The sequence below is a fragment of the Stegodyphus dumicola genome, chromosome 1, assembly GCF_044657685.1.
Source record: "Stegodyphus dumicola isolate Sdum_Otavi_A_Nest chromosome 1, ASM4465768v1".
Classification (NCBI taxonomy): Eukaryota; Metazoa; Arthropoda; class Arachnida; order Araneae; family Eresidae; genus Stegodyphus; species Stegodyphus dumicola.
The window spans coordinates 116,501,609-116,515,991 of record NC_140768.1 but is presented as its reverse complement, the minus strand read 5'-3'; the positions used below and the strand labels follow the sequence as shown (position 1 = coordinate 116,515,991).

The 14,383-nt window shown below is 35.2% G+C and overlaps 1 protein-coding gene across 1 annotated transcript in view; it reads right to left on the bottom strand.

The window, feature by feature from the left end:
- The window catches only part of Tango11 (transport and golgi organization 11), a 53,095-nt gene extending 43,379 nt beyond the window's left edge, over nucleotides 1-9,716 (bottom strand). The window contains exon 1 of the mRNA XM_085819706.1: nucleotides 9,398-9,716. Within this exon, the coding sequence (XP_085675832.1) occupies nucleotides 9,398-9,602 (205 nt within the window). The 5' untranslated portion in view covers nucleotides 9,603-9,716. The remainder of the gene's footprint in view (nucleotides 1-9,397) is intronic.
- Between the last annotated feature and the right edge of the window lie 4,667 nt (nucleotides 9,717-14,383).

Genomic DNA, 14,383 nt, shown 5'->3' with positions numbered 1-14,383 from the left:
TAGCCTAAAATGTCTCCAAAACGCGGTTTTCGCACATGCAAAAACTACGTTTTGAACACACAATTTAGCTAAAAATCCGAAACAAAAACAAAAAATTTAGATAGCAAAATCGTAAAGTTTCTCACCAAAAATATTTGACAAGGATCCATGTACACAGCGACATGTTTTAACTTAAAAAAACATCTACGAATGGCACATATAGGCTACAAACTACGCAGACCTCGCTTTAATAAATTAACATAACAACAATAAATTTCAAAGAATACCATTTACACAGCATCCTGTTTAAACTTAAAAAAAAATCTACAAATTGCACAATTTAGGCAAGGAAGGAATCTACGATCTACACACTCCTCGCTTTAATAAAAATGACATAACAACAATAAATTTCAAATAATACCATGTACACACCGTTCTGTTTCAACTTTGAAAAACATCTACGAATTGCACAGTCTAGACCAGTGGTTCTTAACTGGTGGTGCCCGCACCCCTTGGGGTGCGTGAATGTATTTTTGGGGGTGCGGAAGAAGCCCCTACCTAACCATAAAAATTATTAAATATCATTTATTAAATTTCTTATAATAAAATATTTGAAATCTGCAATAGTGTCCCCAATATTGAAGCTCATAAAAATTGGTAGCGCCTAGCTCACTTATCGGCAGAAGACACAGGAAAGAGGTATACACTACGCTACGAAAAAGCATGAAACGCTACAAACGAAAGCGAACAGGCAGCTAGAAAGGAAAACACTTTGTGGGAATACAAGTGGAGAACGTTATCCCAGCTTGCGCATGTGCTACTCCAATGGAATCTAAGGATTCATAGATTTGTATCTGCATCTACTGCGCCTGTGTTAGGTTGAGTCAACTATTGTGTCTGCGACATGTGTATTGTGTATTGTGTATTCTGACTTGTTCAGAAACCTCTTGAGACTAATACATTCTTAATTGCCCGTTCAAGCCGAATAGGATTCAGTGATATTGCAAACGTAAGAACATTATATATATTATGTTACATTATTTCTAAATAATTAAATCAATTATCGTGAACCCCACTATGTCAAAAAAGTGACAATGAAACGATAAGTATGCCGGTTATGGATGCACAACCGAAAAGATGGCACGCAACGATCGCAATGCAATGTTCCAAGATATTTTCAAACAGCAATCTCAAACCATCAAAGTTATTAGAGCATTTCAATAATCTGCATGGTGGCGAAACAGCTTGAAGCCAAAGAAAACTCGGTTTGATACCAGTGGAATTATCCTAAAATTGTGCGGACCAGCAATTCAAAACCCTTTATTAGAAGCGTCATATTAAGTGGCATATTTATGTGGAAAAAAAAAAAAAAACTCACACGATCGCTGAAGAGATGATTAAATCTTCTGCTTTAATTATTGCTAAAACAGTTTTAGATTCGGAAGCACATAAAAAAATCCAACAGATTCCATTATCGAATGATATTATACGATCGTGAATACAAGATCTCAGTGAAGATATTTTAATGCAAGTAATTGAAGACATAAAAATCAGTCCACTAAAAATAAGCATGCAACTGGATGAGTCAACTGATGTTGATAATTGTAGCCAACTTTTGGTATTTGTCAGGTATGTGAAGGAAAAAGAGATGATAGAAGAATTTCTATTTTGTGAGTCAATGGAGGTGAATACGAGAGGAATTGATATTTTCAATCGCATCAAAGATTTTTTTACTAAATATCAATTACCAATGAATGTGATTGGCTCAATATGCACTGATGGAGCCCCAGCAATGTTAGGCAAAAATTCAGGATTTTTTTTCATACATGAAAAGAGAATTACCGGAAGTTATAATAACGCATTGCATGTTGCATCGTCATGTACTTACGTCGAAAGCATTGACAGAAAGTTTAAAACAACATCTAACTACAGCAGTAAATGTTGTAAAATACATCCGAGGGCGAGCGCTTAATCATCGCATTTTTCGTGCATTTTGCGAAGAAATCGGTGCTGATCATACCGTGCTCCTATATCACACCGAAATACGATGGTATTTTAAGGGTCGCATGCTTAACACAGTTTTTGAATTCCGTGAGAAAATTATTCAATTACTGACTAGTCAAAACTGTTATTTAGTAAAATATTTTAAGAGTAATGATGCAATGCTGACGCTGGCCTACTTAGCAGACATATTTAGCCATATAAATGAATCGAATCTGTCAATGCAAGGATTTGGTATAAATATAATAATATCTAGTGAAAAATTTTCTTCATTTATCGCAAAATTAGAAATTTGGATACGTCGAGTAGAAAAGGGGAATTTTGCAAACTTTCCCTTGCTTGATTCTGTTATTGCGAAAAATGAAAAGAATACTACACTGACTACCAATAAGTATTTGGACACCTAAAAAAAAAAAAAAAAAAAAAAGAGCAAATGACGATATCTGCGGTCCTAAGGTACGTCCCGGACTCCGCTGGTATATATCGTGTAGGAAACAGCATCGGCTTTAGTAGTATGCAATATGCCTCGCAGTTCGGAGCTCTCTGATTTCGAGAAAGGTATAATTATCGGGTATCACAAATGTGGCCAATCCTTAAGGGACATATCTAGCAATCTGAAGTACCCAAAATCGACAGTGGCCTATGTGATTAAGAAGTGGAAGGTGAGCGGTGATTCTTAGAATGTTCCCCGAGTCGGCAGACCAACGAAACTGGGAGATAGAGATCGACGAGTGCTGTCCAGAGAAATTCGGAAAACCCCACCCAACCGATGGCCTTCATCCGCAAGGAGTTTCAACAGGCGTTCTGGAGCATTGTTTCAATGAATACCATCCGTAAGGCAGCACATCTGCTTGGTTTTCATGGTCGTGCCGCTGCCCATAAGCCTTTGATCACAAAGTCCAACCGCGCTGCTCGGTTAATGTGGTGCAAAGCACATCGAAATTGGACCATAGATCAGTGGAAACGAGATCTTTGGAGTGACGAATCAAGGTTCAGCCTTTACCGTTCGGATGGCAGGGTCTGGGTCTGGAGTCTACCTGGAGAACGTCTCCTGCCAGAATGCATTGTGCCAACAGTCAAGTTCGGCGGAGGAGGAATTATGGTCTGGGGGTGTTTCTCCTGGTATGAGCTGGGACCCTTGGTCCCCATTTATGGTAAGCTCAACTCCAATGCCTACAATTGGATGACAATGTGTTTCCTACGTTGTGGCAGTTTTACGGGTTGGACCCCTGTTACTTTCAGGACGACAATGCCAGTTGTCATGTTTCGACGTTAACCAAGGCTTGGTATGGTGCCAATGGAGTTCATCGAATGGACTGGCCTGCCCAGAGTCCAGACCTGAACCCTATCGAAAACCTCTGGGACGAGTTGCATTGCTGAATTCAGGGGTGCACTTCCTTGAATTTGGCAGGGAAGAAATCGGTGAAGGAACTTCTATGTCTTCTCCAAGCCGAGTGGAAGAAAATACCACTAGCTGTCATACAAAGACTTGTGGAAAGTATGCCCCGGAGGGTCCACGCTATAATTACCTCTCGTGGAGGCTCTACCAACTATTGATTTTGAATAGAGTTAGTTTGTCTTTTCTATCACAGGTGTTCAAATACTTATTGGTAGTCAGTGTATTATACCCTACATTGTAAGACATTTGAGACGAATGAGCAAGTCATTGAATGGATATTTTTCTACCGGAAATATTACCAAAACTCAGAGATGAATACTGGATCCATTTCTATTCGACTTAAATTTGATGGATGATAGTTATCTGAAAAATGATCAACTTATTGAAATGCGAGCAAGTGGACTTGTTCAAATGGAATTCGAACAATTCGAATTGCAACAATTCTGGTGTTCACTGTTACAACGTTATCCAGAGTGTGCGAAAGGAGCACTGCAGTTACTCTTACCCTTTGCTACCATCTACTTGTGCGAAATGGGATTTTCATCGCTTTTGCATATAAAAACTAAAGCGAGAAATCGCTTAAATGCAAGTGATGACTTACGCGTATGTCTTTCAAAAAAGGAACCTCGCATCGCCAGTATAATAACGAACAAACAACAACAGACTAGTCATTAATTAAAATAATATTGTTTTATATTTATATAAAATGTACAATGTTTTTCAATAAACAATAAGTTTCGCAACAAAATGTATTTTTCTAGACTAAAAAAATTAAAACACATTTTTCAATGGGGTGCGAAGATGTATTTTCAGATTCAATGGGGTGCGACTCGCTAGAAAGGTTAAGAAACACTGGTCTAGATACTAAACAACAAAATAAACTAAAATAAATTTCAAACAATTTAAAATCAACAATAACGACAGAAATTCATACTAAAGAAACAATGAACATAACATTCTACAAAATAAGAACAAGGATAAAATAAAATGCACTTACTATGAATTAATGCGTTTTCGAATAGCAGAAATATCAATTTCACACCGCCTTTAACATGCCGCCACGTAATCACTATCGGTTGATCTTTAGATTATGGTAACTTGGCGTTTTTTTCGCGAAAATTTGGCGACCAACTCTCCTACAGCAACCCTCTATTTTTTTTTCCCGCCGCCATTTTGTCTTCACGAAGTAAAGACATGTTTCTTTTCTTTTTATCTACTGAACACTTCTTCCAACAATCTACTAGTCGAATCACACTTATGCTAGAAATTTTATCTAACAAAACTGCTTAATTATGACAAATATTCACTGCAAAATTGGGAAAAAGTGCACAATACCATACTCCTTACACGTTTTTCAAAGTAACACATACACATAAACCATGTACACACCGACTTATTTTTACTTAAAAAAACGGTTGATCTTTACAATATGGTAACTGGTAGTTTGGCGACATTTTGGAGGCGATAAAGGTTACTACCGGGACTTTGGTAATAATGTGAGCAGTACTCAGTTCCGATTACGCATTATTTTGGGTGAGGGCAATGAGAGATCATGGGATATGTCATGTGATATTAATGGACGAATTACGGTTGTTGAATCGGAAAAGAGGGGGAAATCGGGAAAAAATCTGGAAATTTTGTATTTGGTTTATTCTGTGTTGTGTGAAACAGTGTTCGTGAATTTTTGGATCCCATGGCCATAACTAAAGAAAAGTTTATCGGACACGTAATCAAGATTCTGAAGAAGATTAGGTAAGTTAGTATTTTTAATTATTTGAGGATATTATTTTTATGCATTGTTCTAAATGTAAGGTGGAAAGGAATTTTCTATTATTGGGAAAATTGTTATTAGCAATGATTTAGTTTAAAGTAATTAGGATTGTAAGGTAATTTTTATTAATTTAATGTATGTGCTCATTTATATTTTAAGTAGTGTTTTTGAATTTAATTATATTTTAATGAAATGATAGTTATTTTGTGAATTTTATGTTTGTAGGAATTTGGTATACGTTTAAGTTGAAATAAACGTGCATGAAAATAATTTAAATATTTGATATTAAGTATTTGTAATGCTTGCGGTATGAATTCGTTGGTGACATGTATAATGTAATAGATGATTTAGAGGTAAAAGTTTTTGGATATTTTATTTATTTTATGTGTGGAAATGTTCATATTTGTAAAGGGTAAATACTTTTTCGCGATCAGGTAATTTCATATATGTTCTTTTTACCGGGTTTAAAGATTGAGAAAATTGTCATGTATTTTCGTGAAATTTTTCTAATTTATGAGAAAAAAGCAGTGTACATGGATATAGTGAAGAGTGTGCGCAATGCCATTTTTGTGCAATTCTGGGATGTTTTTTTAAGTAAAAATAAGTCGACGTGTACATGGTTTAGTGATATTTTAATTAAATGATAGTTATTTTGTGAATTTTACGTCTTTAGGAATTTGGTATACGTTTAAGTTGAAATAAACGTGCATGGAAATAATTTAAATATTTGATACTAAGTATTTGTAATGCTTGCGGTATGAATTCGTTGGTGACGTGTATAATGTAATAGATGATTTAGAGGTAAAAGTTTTTGGATATTTTATTTATTTTATGTATGGAAATGTTCATATTTGTAAAGGGTAAATACTTTTTCGCGATCAGGTAATTTCATATATGTTCTTTTTACCGGGTTTAAAGATTGAGAAAATTGTCATGTATTTTCGTGAAATTTTTCTAATTTATGAGAAAAAAGCAGTGTACATGGATATAGTGAAGAGTGTGCGCAATGCCATTTTTGTGCAATTCTGGGATGTTTTTTTAAGTAAAAATAAGTCGCTGTGTACATGGTTTATGTGTATGTGTTATTTTGAAAAACGCGTAAGGAGTATGGTATTGTGCACTTTTTCCCAATTTTGCAGTGAATATTTGTCATGATTAAGCAGTTTTGTTTGATAAAATTTCTAGCATAAGTGTAATTCGGCTACTAGATTGTTGGAAGAAGTGTTTAGTAGATAAAAAGAAACATGTCTTTACTTCGTGAAGACAAAATGGCGGCGGGGAAAAAAAATAGAGGGTTGCTGTAGGAGAGTTGGTCGCCAAATTTTCGCCAAAAAAACGCCAAGTTACCATAATGTAAAGATCAACCAAAAAAACATCCCAGAATTGCACAAAAATGGCATTGCGCACACTCTTCACTATATCCATGTACACTGCTTTTTTCTCATAAATTAGAAAAATTTCACGAAAATACATGACAATTTTCTCAATCTTTAAACCCGGTAAAAAGAACATATATGAAATTACCTGATCGCGAAAAAGTATTTACCCTTTACAAATATGAACATTTCCACATATAAATTAAATAACATATCCAAAAACTTTTGCCTCTAAATCATCTATTACATTATACACGTCACCAACGAATTCATACCGCAAGCATTACAAATACTTAGTATCGAATATTTAAATTATTTCCATGCACGTTTACTTCAACTTAAATGTGTACCAAATTCCTACAAACATAAAATTCACAAAATAACTATCATTTAATTAAAATATCACTAAACCATGTACACGTCCACTTATTTTTACTTAAAAAAACATCCCAGAATTGCACAAAAATGGCATTGCGCACACTCTTCACTATATCCATGTACACTGCTTTTTTCTCATAAATTAGAAAAATTTCACGAAATTACATGACAATTTTCTCAATCTTTAAAATAACATATATAAATTACCTGATCGCGAAAAAGTAATGAACATTTCCACATATAAAATAAATAAAATATCCAAAAACTTTTACCTCTAAATCATCTATTACATTATACACGTCACCAACGAATTCATACCGCAACCATTACAAATACTTAGTGTCAGATATTTAAATTATTTCCATGCACGTTTACTTCAACTAAAACGTATACCAAATTCCTACAAACATAAAATTCACAAAATAACTATCATTTAATTAAAATATAATTAAATTCAAAAACAGTACTTAAAATATAAATAAGCACATATATTAAATTAATACATACATAAATACCCATTTCGAATTCACTTTAGTTACGGCCATGGGATCCAAAAATTCACGAACACTGTTTCACACAACACAGAATAAAGCCAAATACAAAATTTCCAGATTTTTTCCCGATTTCCCCCCTTTTCCGATTAAAGAACCGTAATTCGTCCATTAATATCACATGACATATCCCATGATCTCTCATTTCCCTCACACAAAATAATGCGTAATCGGAACTGAGTACTGCTCACATTGTTACCAAAGTGCCAGGTAGTAACCTTTATCGCCTCCAAAATGTCGCCAAACTACCAGTTACCATATTGTAAAGATCAAACTCACTATCATATTTACATGACAGCCAGACACACTATCCAGAAAATTTATACTATGGTTCACAAATAAATAAAATTACAAATCCCTACTTCTATCATGCACTGCCATTAAAAATAATCTCCCAGACCCTCTTTGCACACTTCCAAATACCCACTACCCCTCAACAGGATAGCCACAATGATATTTCCTTTTGCCGAACTTCAATTCAACAACTACCATTTTATCTTTCCTCTCATCTTCGACACAGAGGCGAATCAACGAGCTCCAGCGAAAGTTTTTCAACATCAACAGGGTTGCCATGGAACACGCAATCCTGCCAAAAAACAGCACAGAACACATATCTCCACATTTGGTGAAATTAGGGCGTATATTAGAGTTGTACCAAGAATTGCAAAAACTCGGTATCCATGTACACATAGACCTATTTTCACTTTAAAAAACATCCCAGAATTGCACAAACTTAGCACTGCACATTCACTTGATTTTTTCCATGTACACATTGGTACGTGCCATATAAGTGGACGTGCCAGGGTGTAGGCTTTGCTAGGATTAAACCTTAAAGATAAACCATGTACACATCAATACACGCCATATAAGTGGGCATGGCAAGGGTGTGGGCTCTGCTAGGATCAAACTGGACTCTGTTTTGATTATGCCGTGCCCTCCGAATTACGAACTTTGTCATTATTAGACAGACATGTTCGAAAATCGGCCATAAAGATTATACAGGATTATACAGGTAGGCCATACTACATTAGCACTGTAGTGCAGGAACCCGAACTGCAAACGACCATTTTTCCCGAGCCGAAGATTAATACAGGACAGGAGGACAACTGTTAGATTACAGCAGGACAATTGTTAAATAGAAGAAACTGTTTAAAAGTTCACATATGTTCTTCAATACCTATAAAAGTTCTGCTACAGTTATTGCAAACTGTGTGGTTTTTTACACGATATGAAGTCTAGCACACACATACAAACAAAAAAGAAGGTTAAATCATTTTAAATAATCATTAAACTTATATTATCATATTAATCTCCTTTTCAAAACATTTTACAAACATATATGCTGAATACTTTATTCAAAATACAAGATTATGTGTTCATCTAAAATCATAATTGGATATTATTAAATGCTGTTCTTAAATATATATATATATAAAGAGTTGTAATTTTAAAATCTGTAATTTCGGCAATACAAAGTCTTTCGCTTCGACATTAATTTTAACCAATTTTTTAAATTTAATTTTCAAAAGCAATCTGTACAACTGAGAACGTAAAATATACACACAAAATAGTTTTAATTTTATTTCATAATAGAAAGAGAGGGAAAAATAGTAATTATGCTTTTCAGTTTTGCCTTCTTATACCATAAATATTTTGGGAAACATATTATGGTAGTGCAATTTTTTTAGACAGGCTAGCCACACATATCAACACTACAGCTAACTATTCTAATAAGTATTTATGTAGTGCTGCAACTGTACTAAAGGTTGCTAAGGATCATATTTTCGTTTCAGACTAATTAAGTTATACATCTTAAAATATAATACAGGGTTTTAACTTGCTAAAATTTTAAACCTGCCTGATAAAACAAGATTTCTACGAATGTTCACTATAATGAAAAGCATACCCCGTTACATGATACATATACATAATTCACAATTACCTGCCAGTAGTATCCTTTCTGGCACCTGCATAGATGGTGTTACATCCTCTTGCTGTGAGAAAATGGACTCTGGGCTCTCAATTCCTTCAATTACGCGAATCTTTTCCGGTACATGCATTTTAGCACTGATTTCAGCGGTAAAATCAGGATCATAATAAGAGTCGAATGTAGTGGAAGGATGACCCGGGCTTCCACTTTTAGACATGCTGCTCAAACTAACTTTTATTTCATCAACTCAACGTGATATTGGTAATATTTCAAATCTGGATCATCATTTAAAATAGACATACAGACAGAATTCTTGTTTTGCACCCGCTAAGTCTTTCTGCACGGATGGGCGAAAAATCAACACATAGATCGTATTTTATTGTCGAGTGTCGAGATCTAGAAACATCTTTTTACTCGACTTCTGATGAGAATCAGGTGAGAGGAGAAAGAGTAGGCTGGAAGGAAGTGTGGGAGGCTAAGGCTCCTCTATATAGGAGCCTTATGGGAGGCGGAAAAAGAGAATCAGGTCCGCGTTAGCGGCGGCGAAAAAAGGGGAAGGGTGGCAAGTTCAGTGTCGTTATAAGATGTAGCCGCGGGTAATAAACAACGACTTCATATAACAGGTAGACGGCTCACCCACAGAGAATTCGTCTGCTAGGCTGTCTCCAACAAGGAGGTTAGGTCTTGGTCTCCAACATATACCACGTGACCTATGGTTGTGGCGCTCTTGGGGAGTGATAGCTTAGGCTATTCATCGTCAGTTTGGCATGCTTTTGATATGGAAGGTAGTGTTTTTTATTTACGTCTGCTGGCAGTCGGCAGACAATAACCTCGAATTAGGTTATTCGGTACTATTCGGTTTCAAGGGCCGTAAAAAATTGCCAAACTATTATTGATGCCAATGCTGCCAAAAATAATTGCGGCAAGAAAGGAAGTATAATAGTAAATAACTATCTAAGATTGATGTTTTAATTTAGATGAAAGGTTAATTTCATATAATACTTTTTTATTATTATAATTTATATGAAAAAGGCTAAACATGACTGAATGGAAGCATAAGAGTAAATAACTATTTCAGATCATTATTATAATTTATATAAAAATTGCTAAACATAACTGAATGGATGTCTGCATTGCTATTTCGCAATCGACTTATCGCTAAAGCATAATTTCATCTCGTTGGTTGTTCAAACGTTATTTTCTATAATGAAGGATGCCTTATCTTTGAAAATATTCTCGGTAAAGTGCAGAATTATTTGTTTGTCGCTTTTTACAAGGGTAAAAACAATTGGTGGTGTGGTGTATTTAATTATGGCAAAGCACACTAGGGCTATCTGCCTAAGAGGAAGGATGCCTTTCGTGGAGGACTTTCTAAGGGAAACTGGCTCGTATACACGTTACACATGGGGAAAACCACGAAAACACCCATGCAGCCAGCCCGTTCGCGGGATTCGAACCTCGGACCGAACTACCAGTGTTCAGCGACTTTACCGCTCGGCCGCTGGTAAGCCCTAAAAACAATTGGATTTTTGTCAATTTTCTTTTACTTTTTAAATGAAAATAGGTCGATGTGTACATAGATTAAAGTCAAAGGTGTGCGCAGTGCCATTTTTGTGCAATTCTAGGATTTTTTTAAAGTGAAAATAGGTCGATGTGCACATGGATACCGAGTATGTAAAATTCTTAAAAACGCGTCAAGCAGTGAGTGTTTTCGTACTTTACCCAATTGTTAAATCCATAGGATATCAAAAAACGATTTAAAAATTAAACTAGTATTTCAATTGCGTCTTAAGAAATATAAAGCTAAATAAACTTACGCAATCAGAAATCAACGCGTATGCTATGGCGCGCTGTTAAATGGACGCGTTTGCTAGATTTGGCGCTTTTGCGCATACATTTTCGCTGCAATTTTTTTACGGGACTTGTTCAAAAAATTCTCACCAAATTTGTTACCTCAAGAGCTATTTATTACTCGAAAATAACTATCTATATCTCTTTAGTTATTTAAGACTCTACAATAATTAAATAGTTCTTTTATTCATACTCTCAAATGATGAAAACAAAAGTTACACTTAACTTTCTAAAAAGAACAACGTCATAGCATGTTGCCATTCTCTGAAACATAAACTGTTACAAAACATAGATAAAAATAATATGAATAGATAATGAATAAAAAAAACCTATAGAGTAAAGAAAACGATTACATCTGCTTGAAGCTCGTGCAATATTACTCAGAAGCTGCAGTTACAAAAAAAAAAACATAAGCAAAAATATTAGAGTCAAAATATTGTTCATCCTGCCACCTTGCAATATGAAATTCGGGATTGAGTATTGCAAAATAATAAAAAATTAAACATTATTCTCACAAGTCCAATCGATGAGGAACTCTAATTGTCCTTTTTGATTTGGCTATCGTGGGCGATTTTAAATGAGTATGAATTATTCTATTTATTTCTACAGGTACATCGTCAATTGGAGTTTGATGTACCGAAATATTTTCGCATGGTTGACTTCCGCTGAATTTCAATGGAAGTTCCTCGGCAGTCGATAATTCCAAAGGATAAAGATTTTGTACAGCTCTTATGACTTCTCCATTTTGCACTTCTTATAAGAGGATGATCACTTGGCAAAATAGCAGGAGTTCTGAACTCAGATGTATCTTCTCTTTGAAATATTGCTGTTTTAGTTCTGATGATCCCACAATCAATGAATGGATTAAGACTTAAAATCCGTTTATCTTCTGTTCCATTAAAGGACTCATTTTGTATTAAACGAATCAAGATATTCTCTGCTTCATTTAACTCAGATACAGTAACTTCATCCTTTTTCTTGTTTTGAAGTTTACAGTTGTAAACAAAACGACACATCCACGCTACCAGTCTGATTGTCTTACGATAACTTGAGAATCTAGTAGCAACTATTTCACTAGCGTTAAGATTTATTAAGGACAAAATAATCCTTTTCTTTTTCTCAAGAGCTATTACTTCTTCATCAGCACTAAAATCTTCTTTTGACCATTTTTCTGGTGATAAATATAGCCATTTAGGACCTTCCCACCATCTAGATTTAATTAAATAAGAAGCAGAGCATCCTCTACTGGGCAAATCAGCAGGATTCAGTGATCCTGGTACTTGTCTCCAGGATTCAATAGAAGTCAGTTGCTTTATTTCCTTAATTCTGTTGTGAACAAATACGTCCCATACTTCATTTCTCTGTATCCAAGCTAGCACAGTAGACGAATCTGTCCAAAAAATAAATATCATCAGCTTGAAATTCAGGTATTATGCTGGATGCTAAACGTGCACATATTATAGCTCCAAGAAGTTCCAATCGAGCTATTGTTGTCTTTTTCCTTCCGCTGGGTGCAACTCTCGCTTTAGCTTGCACCAAATGAACTTGAACCGAATCTCTTGTTTATACTCGAACAAAAGCCACAGCTGAATATGCAAGTTTGCTCGCATCACTGAAGAAATGAAGTGAGATATTTTCAATCTCACGATCACAGTTTAACCATCTTGGTATTCTCATTTTTTCCAGACACTGCATATCATTCAACCATTTACAAAATTGTGATTTTGAATTTGAATCAACTTCTTGGTCCCAAGATAACTTAACTTCCCATAGGTGCTGAAGTAAAAGTTTCGGCACAAGAGTTACGGGGCAAGCTATTCCTAAAGAGTCGAATATTTTGTGTGTAGTAGCTAAAATCTCTCTTTTAGACAAAATTTCTGGTAGACTGTAGGTGATGTTAGTAATATGAAGGCAAAGGTAATCTTCACATCGTTCCCAAACCATTCCTAATACATTTGTGGTACTAGAGGAATTATCTGTTAGGTCACTATATTCCCAACCACGTAATTCTAGCTTTCTTGTAGCTAAAGTATCTGAAGCAACTTGTATGAATTGTTGCAATTCTAAATCATTTTTCACACTCGCTAAACAATTATCTACATAAAAGCTCTTCTTCAATTGCTCAATAATATACACTTTATACTTTGGGTTTCCATTTAGTTGTTTCAAAGTGGATTCTAAAAGATGGTGAATTACAGAAACTAGCAAGAAATGGCTGCTTGTAACTCCAAATACTACCCTACAATGCCTGTAATACTTCAGTTTTCCATCAGTTCTATACCATAAGAATATTAAATAATCTTTATCCATAGGGTTGAGAATTATTTGTAAGAATGCTTTTCGTATATCTGCAGAAACTCCTATTCTGTTCATTCGGAATCTATGAAGAATTGAAGGAATCAGTTCGATAAGGTTCTGACCTTTTTCTAGAACTGAAACTTTTTTTAATCATTGAGACTAGGGGATCCTTTTTGTTTGGCCGAGACATCAAACACTGGCCTGATTCGTGTAGTACTGTTTTCTTTTACTACGTGTCGATGTGGTAGATAATGGCATGTTACATCAATTTCGCTTTTTGGTACTTCTTCTATGATGCCTTCTTGTTCCCATTCACTAAAAACTTCTCCATAAGCATCATAAAGTTTCTCAGCTTTTAGTCGTTTTACTGTAGAAGCTAATCTCTTTACAGCTAAGTCATAGTTATCTTTTAACGGTAGATGGTTACCAAGCCATGGCAAGCTGACTTGAAAACGCCCCTCTTCGTTCACCTTTACAGTAGACAAGAAATGATCTCTTGCTTCTTCTTGAAGTTCCAGTTTACTTTTCTTCTCTGATGGATTTAGAATTCCAAGTGAATCTAGAGACCATAGATCGGATATCAATATTTCCTTATTCAACATGGATGTGACGAGCAGTGCGGAATTGTCCGAGATCTCACGCATACCATTTTCCCGAAAAGAGTCCAACCAAGTTTTGTTTCTATAGCAACAAGCCTGAAGTAAGCAATTTAAATCCTCCGGTCATCAACTAGCCTGCAATGTCAGCGCCAATAAATATTTCTATTGGTCCATTACTATCGTCGCATACGGATATATTGTTCTGTTTAAGCTCTTGAATCCACTCGCCATTAGCAACTGGTGGTATACT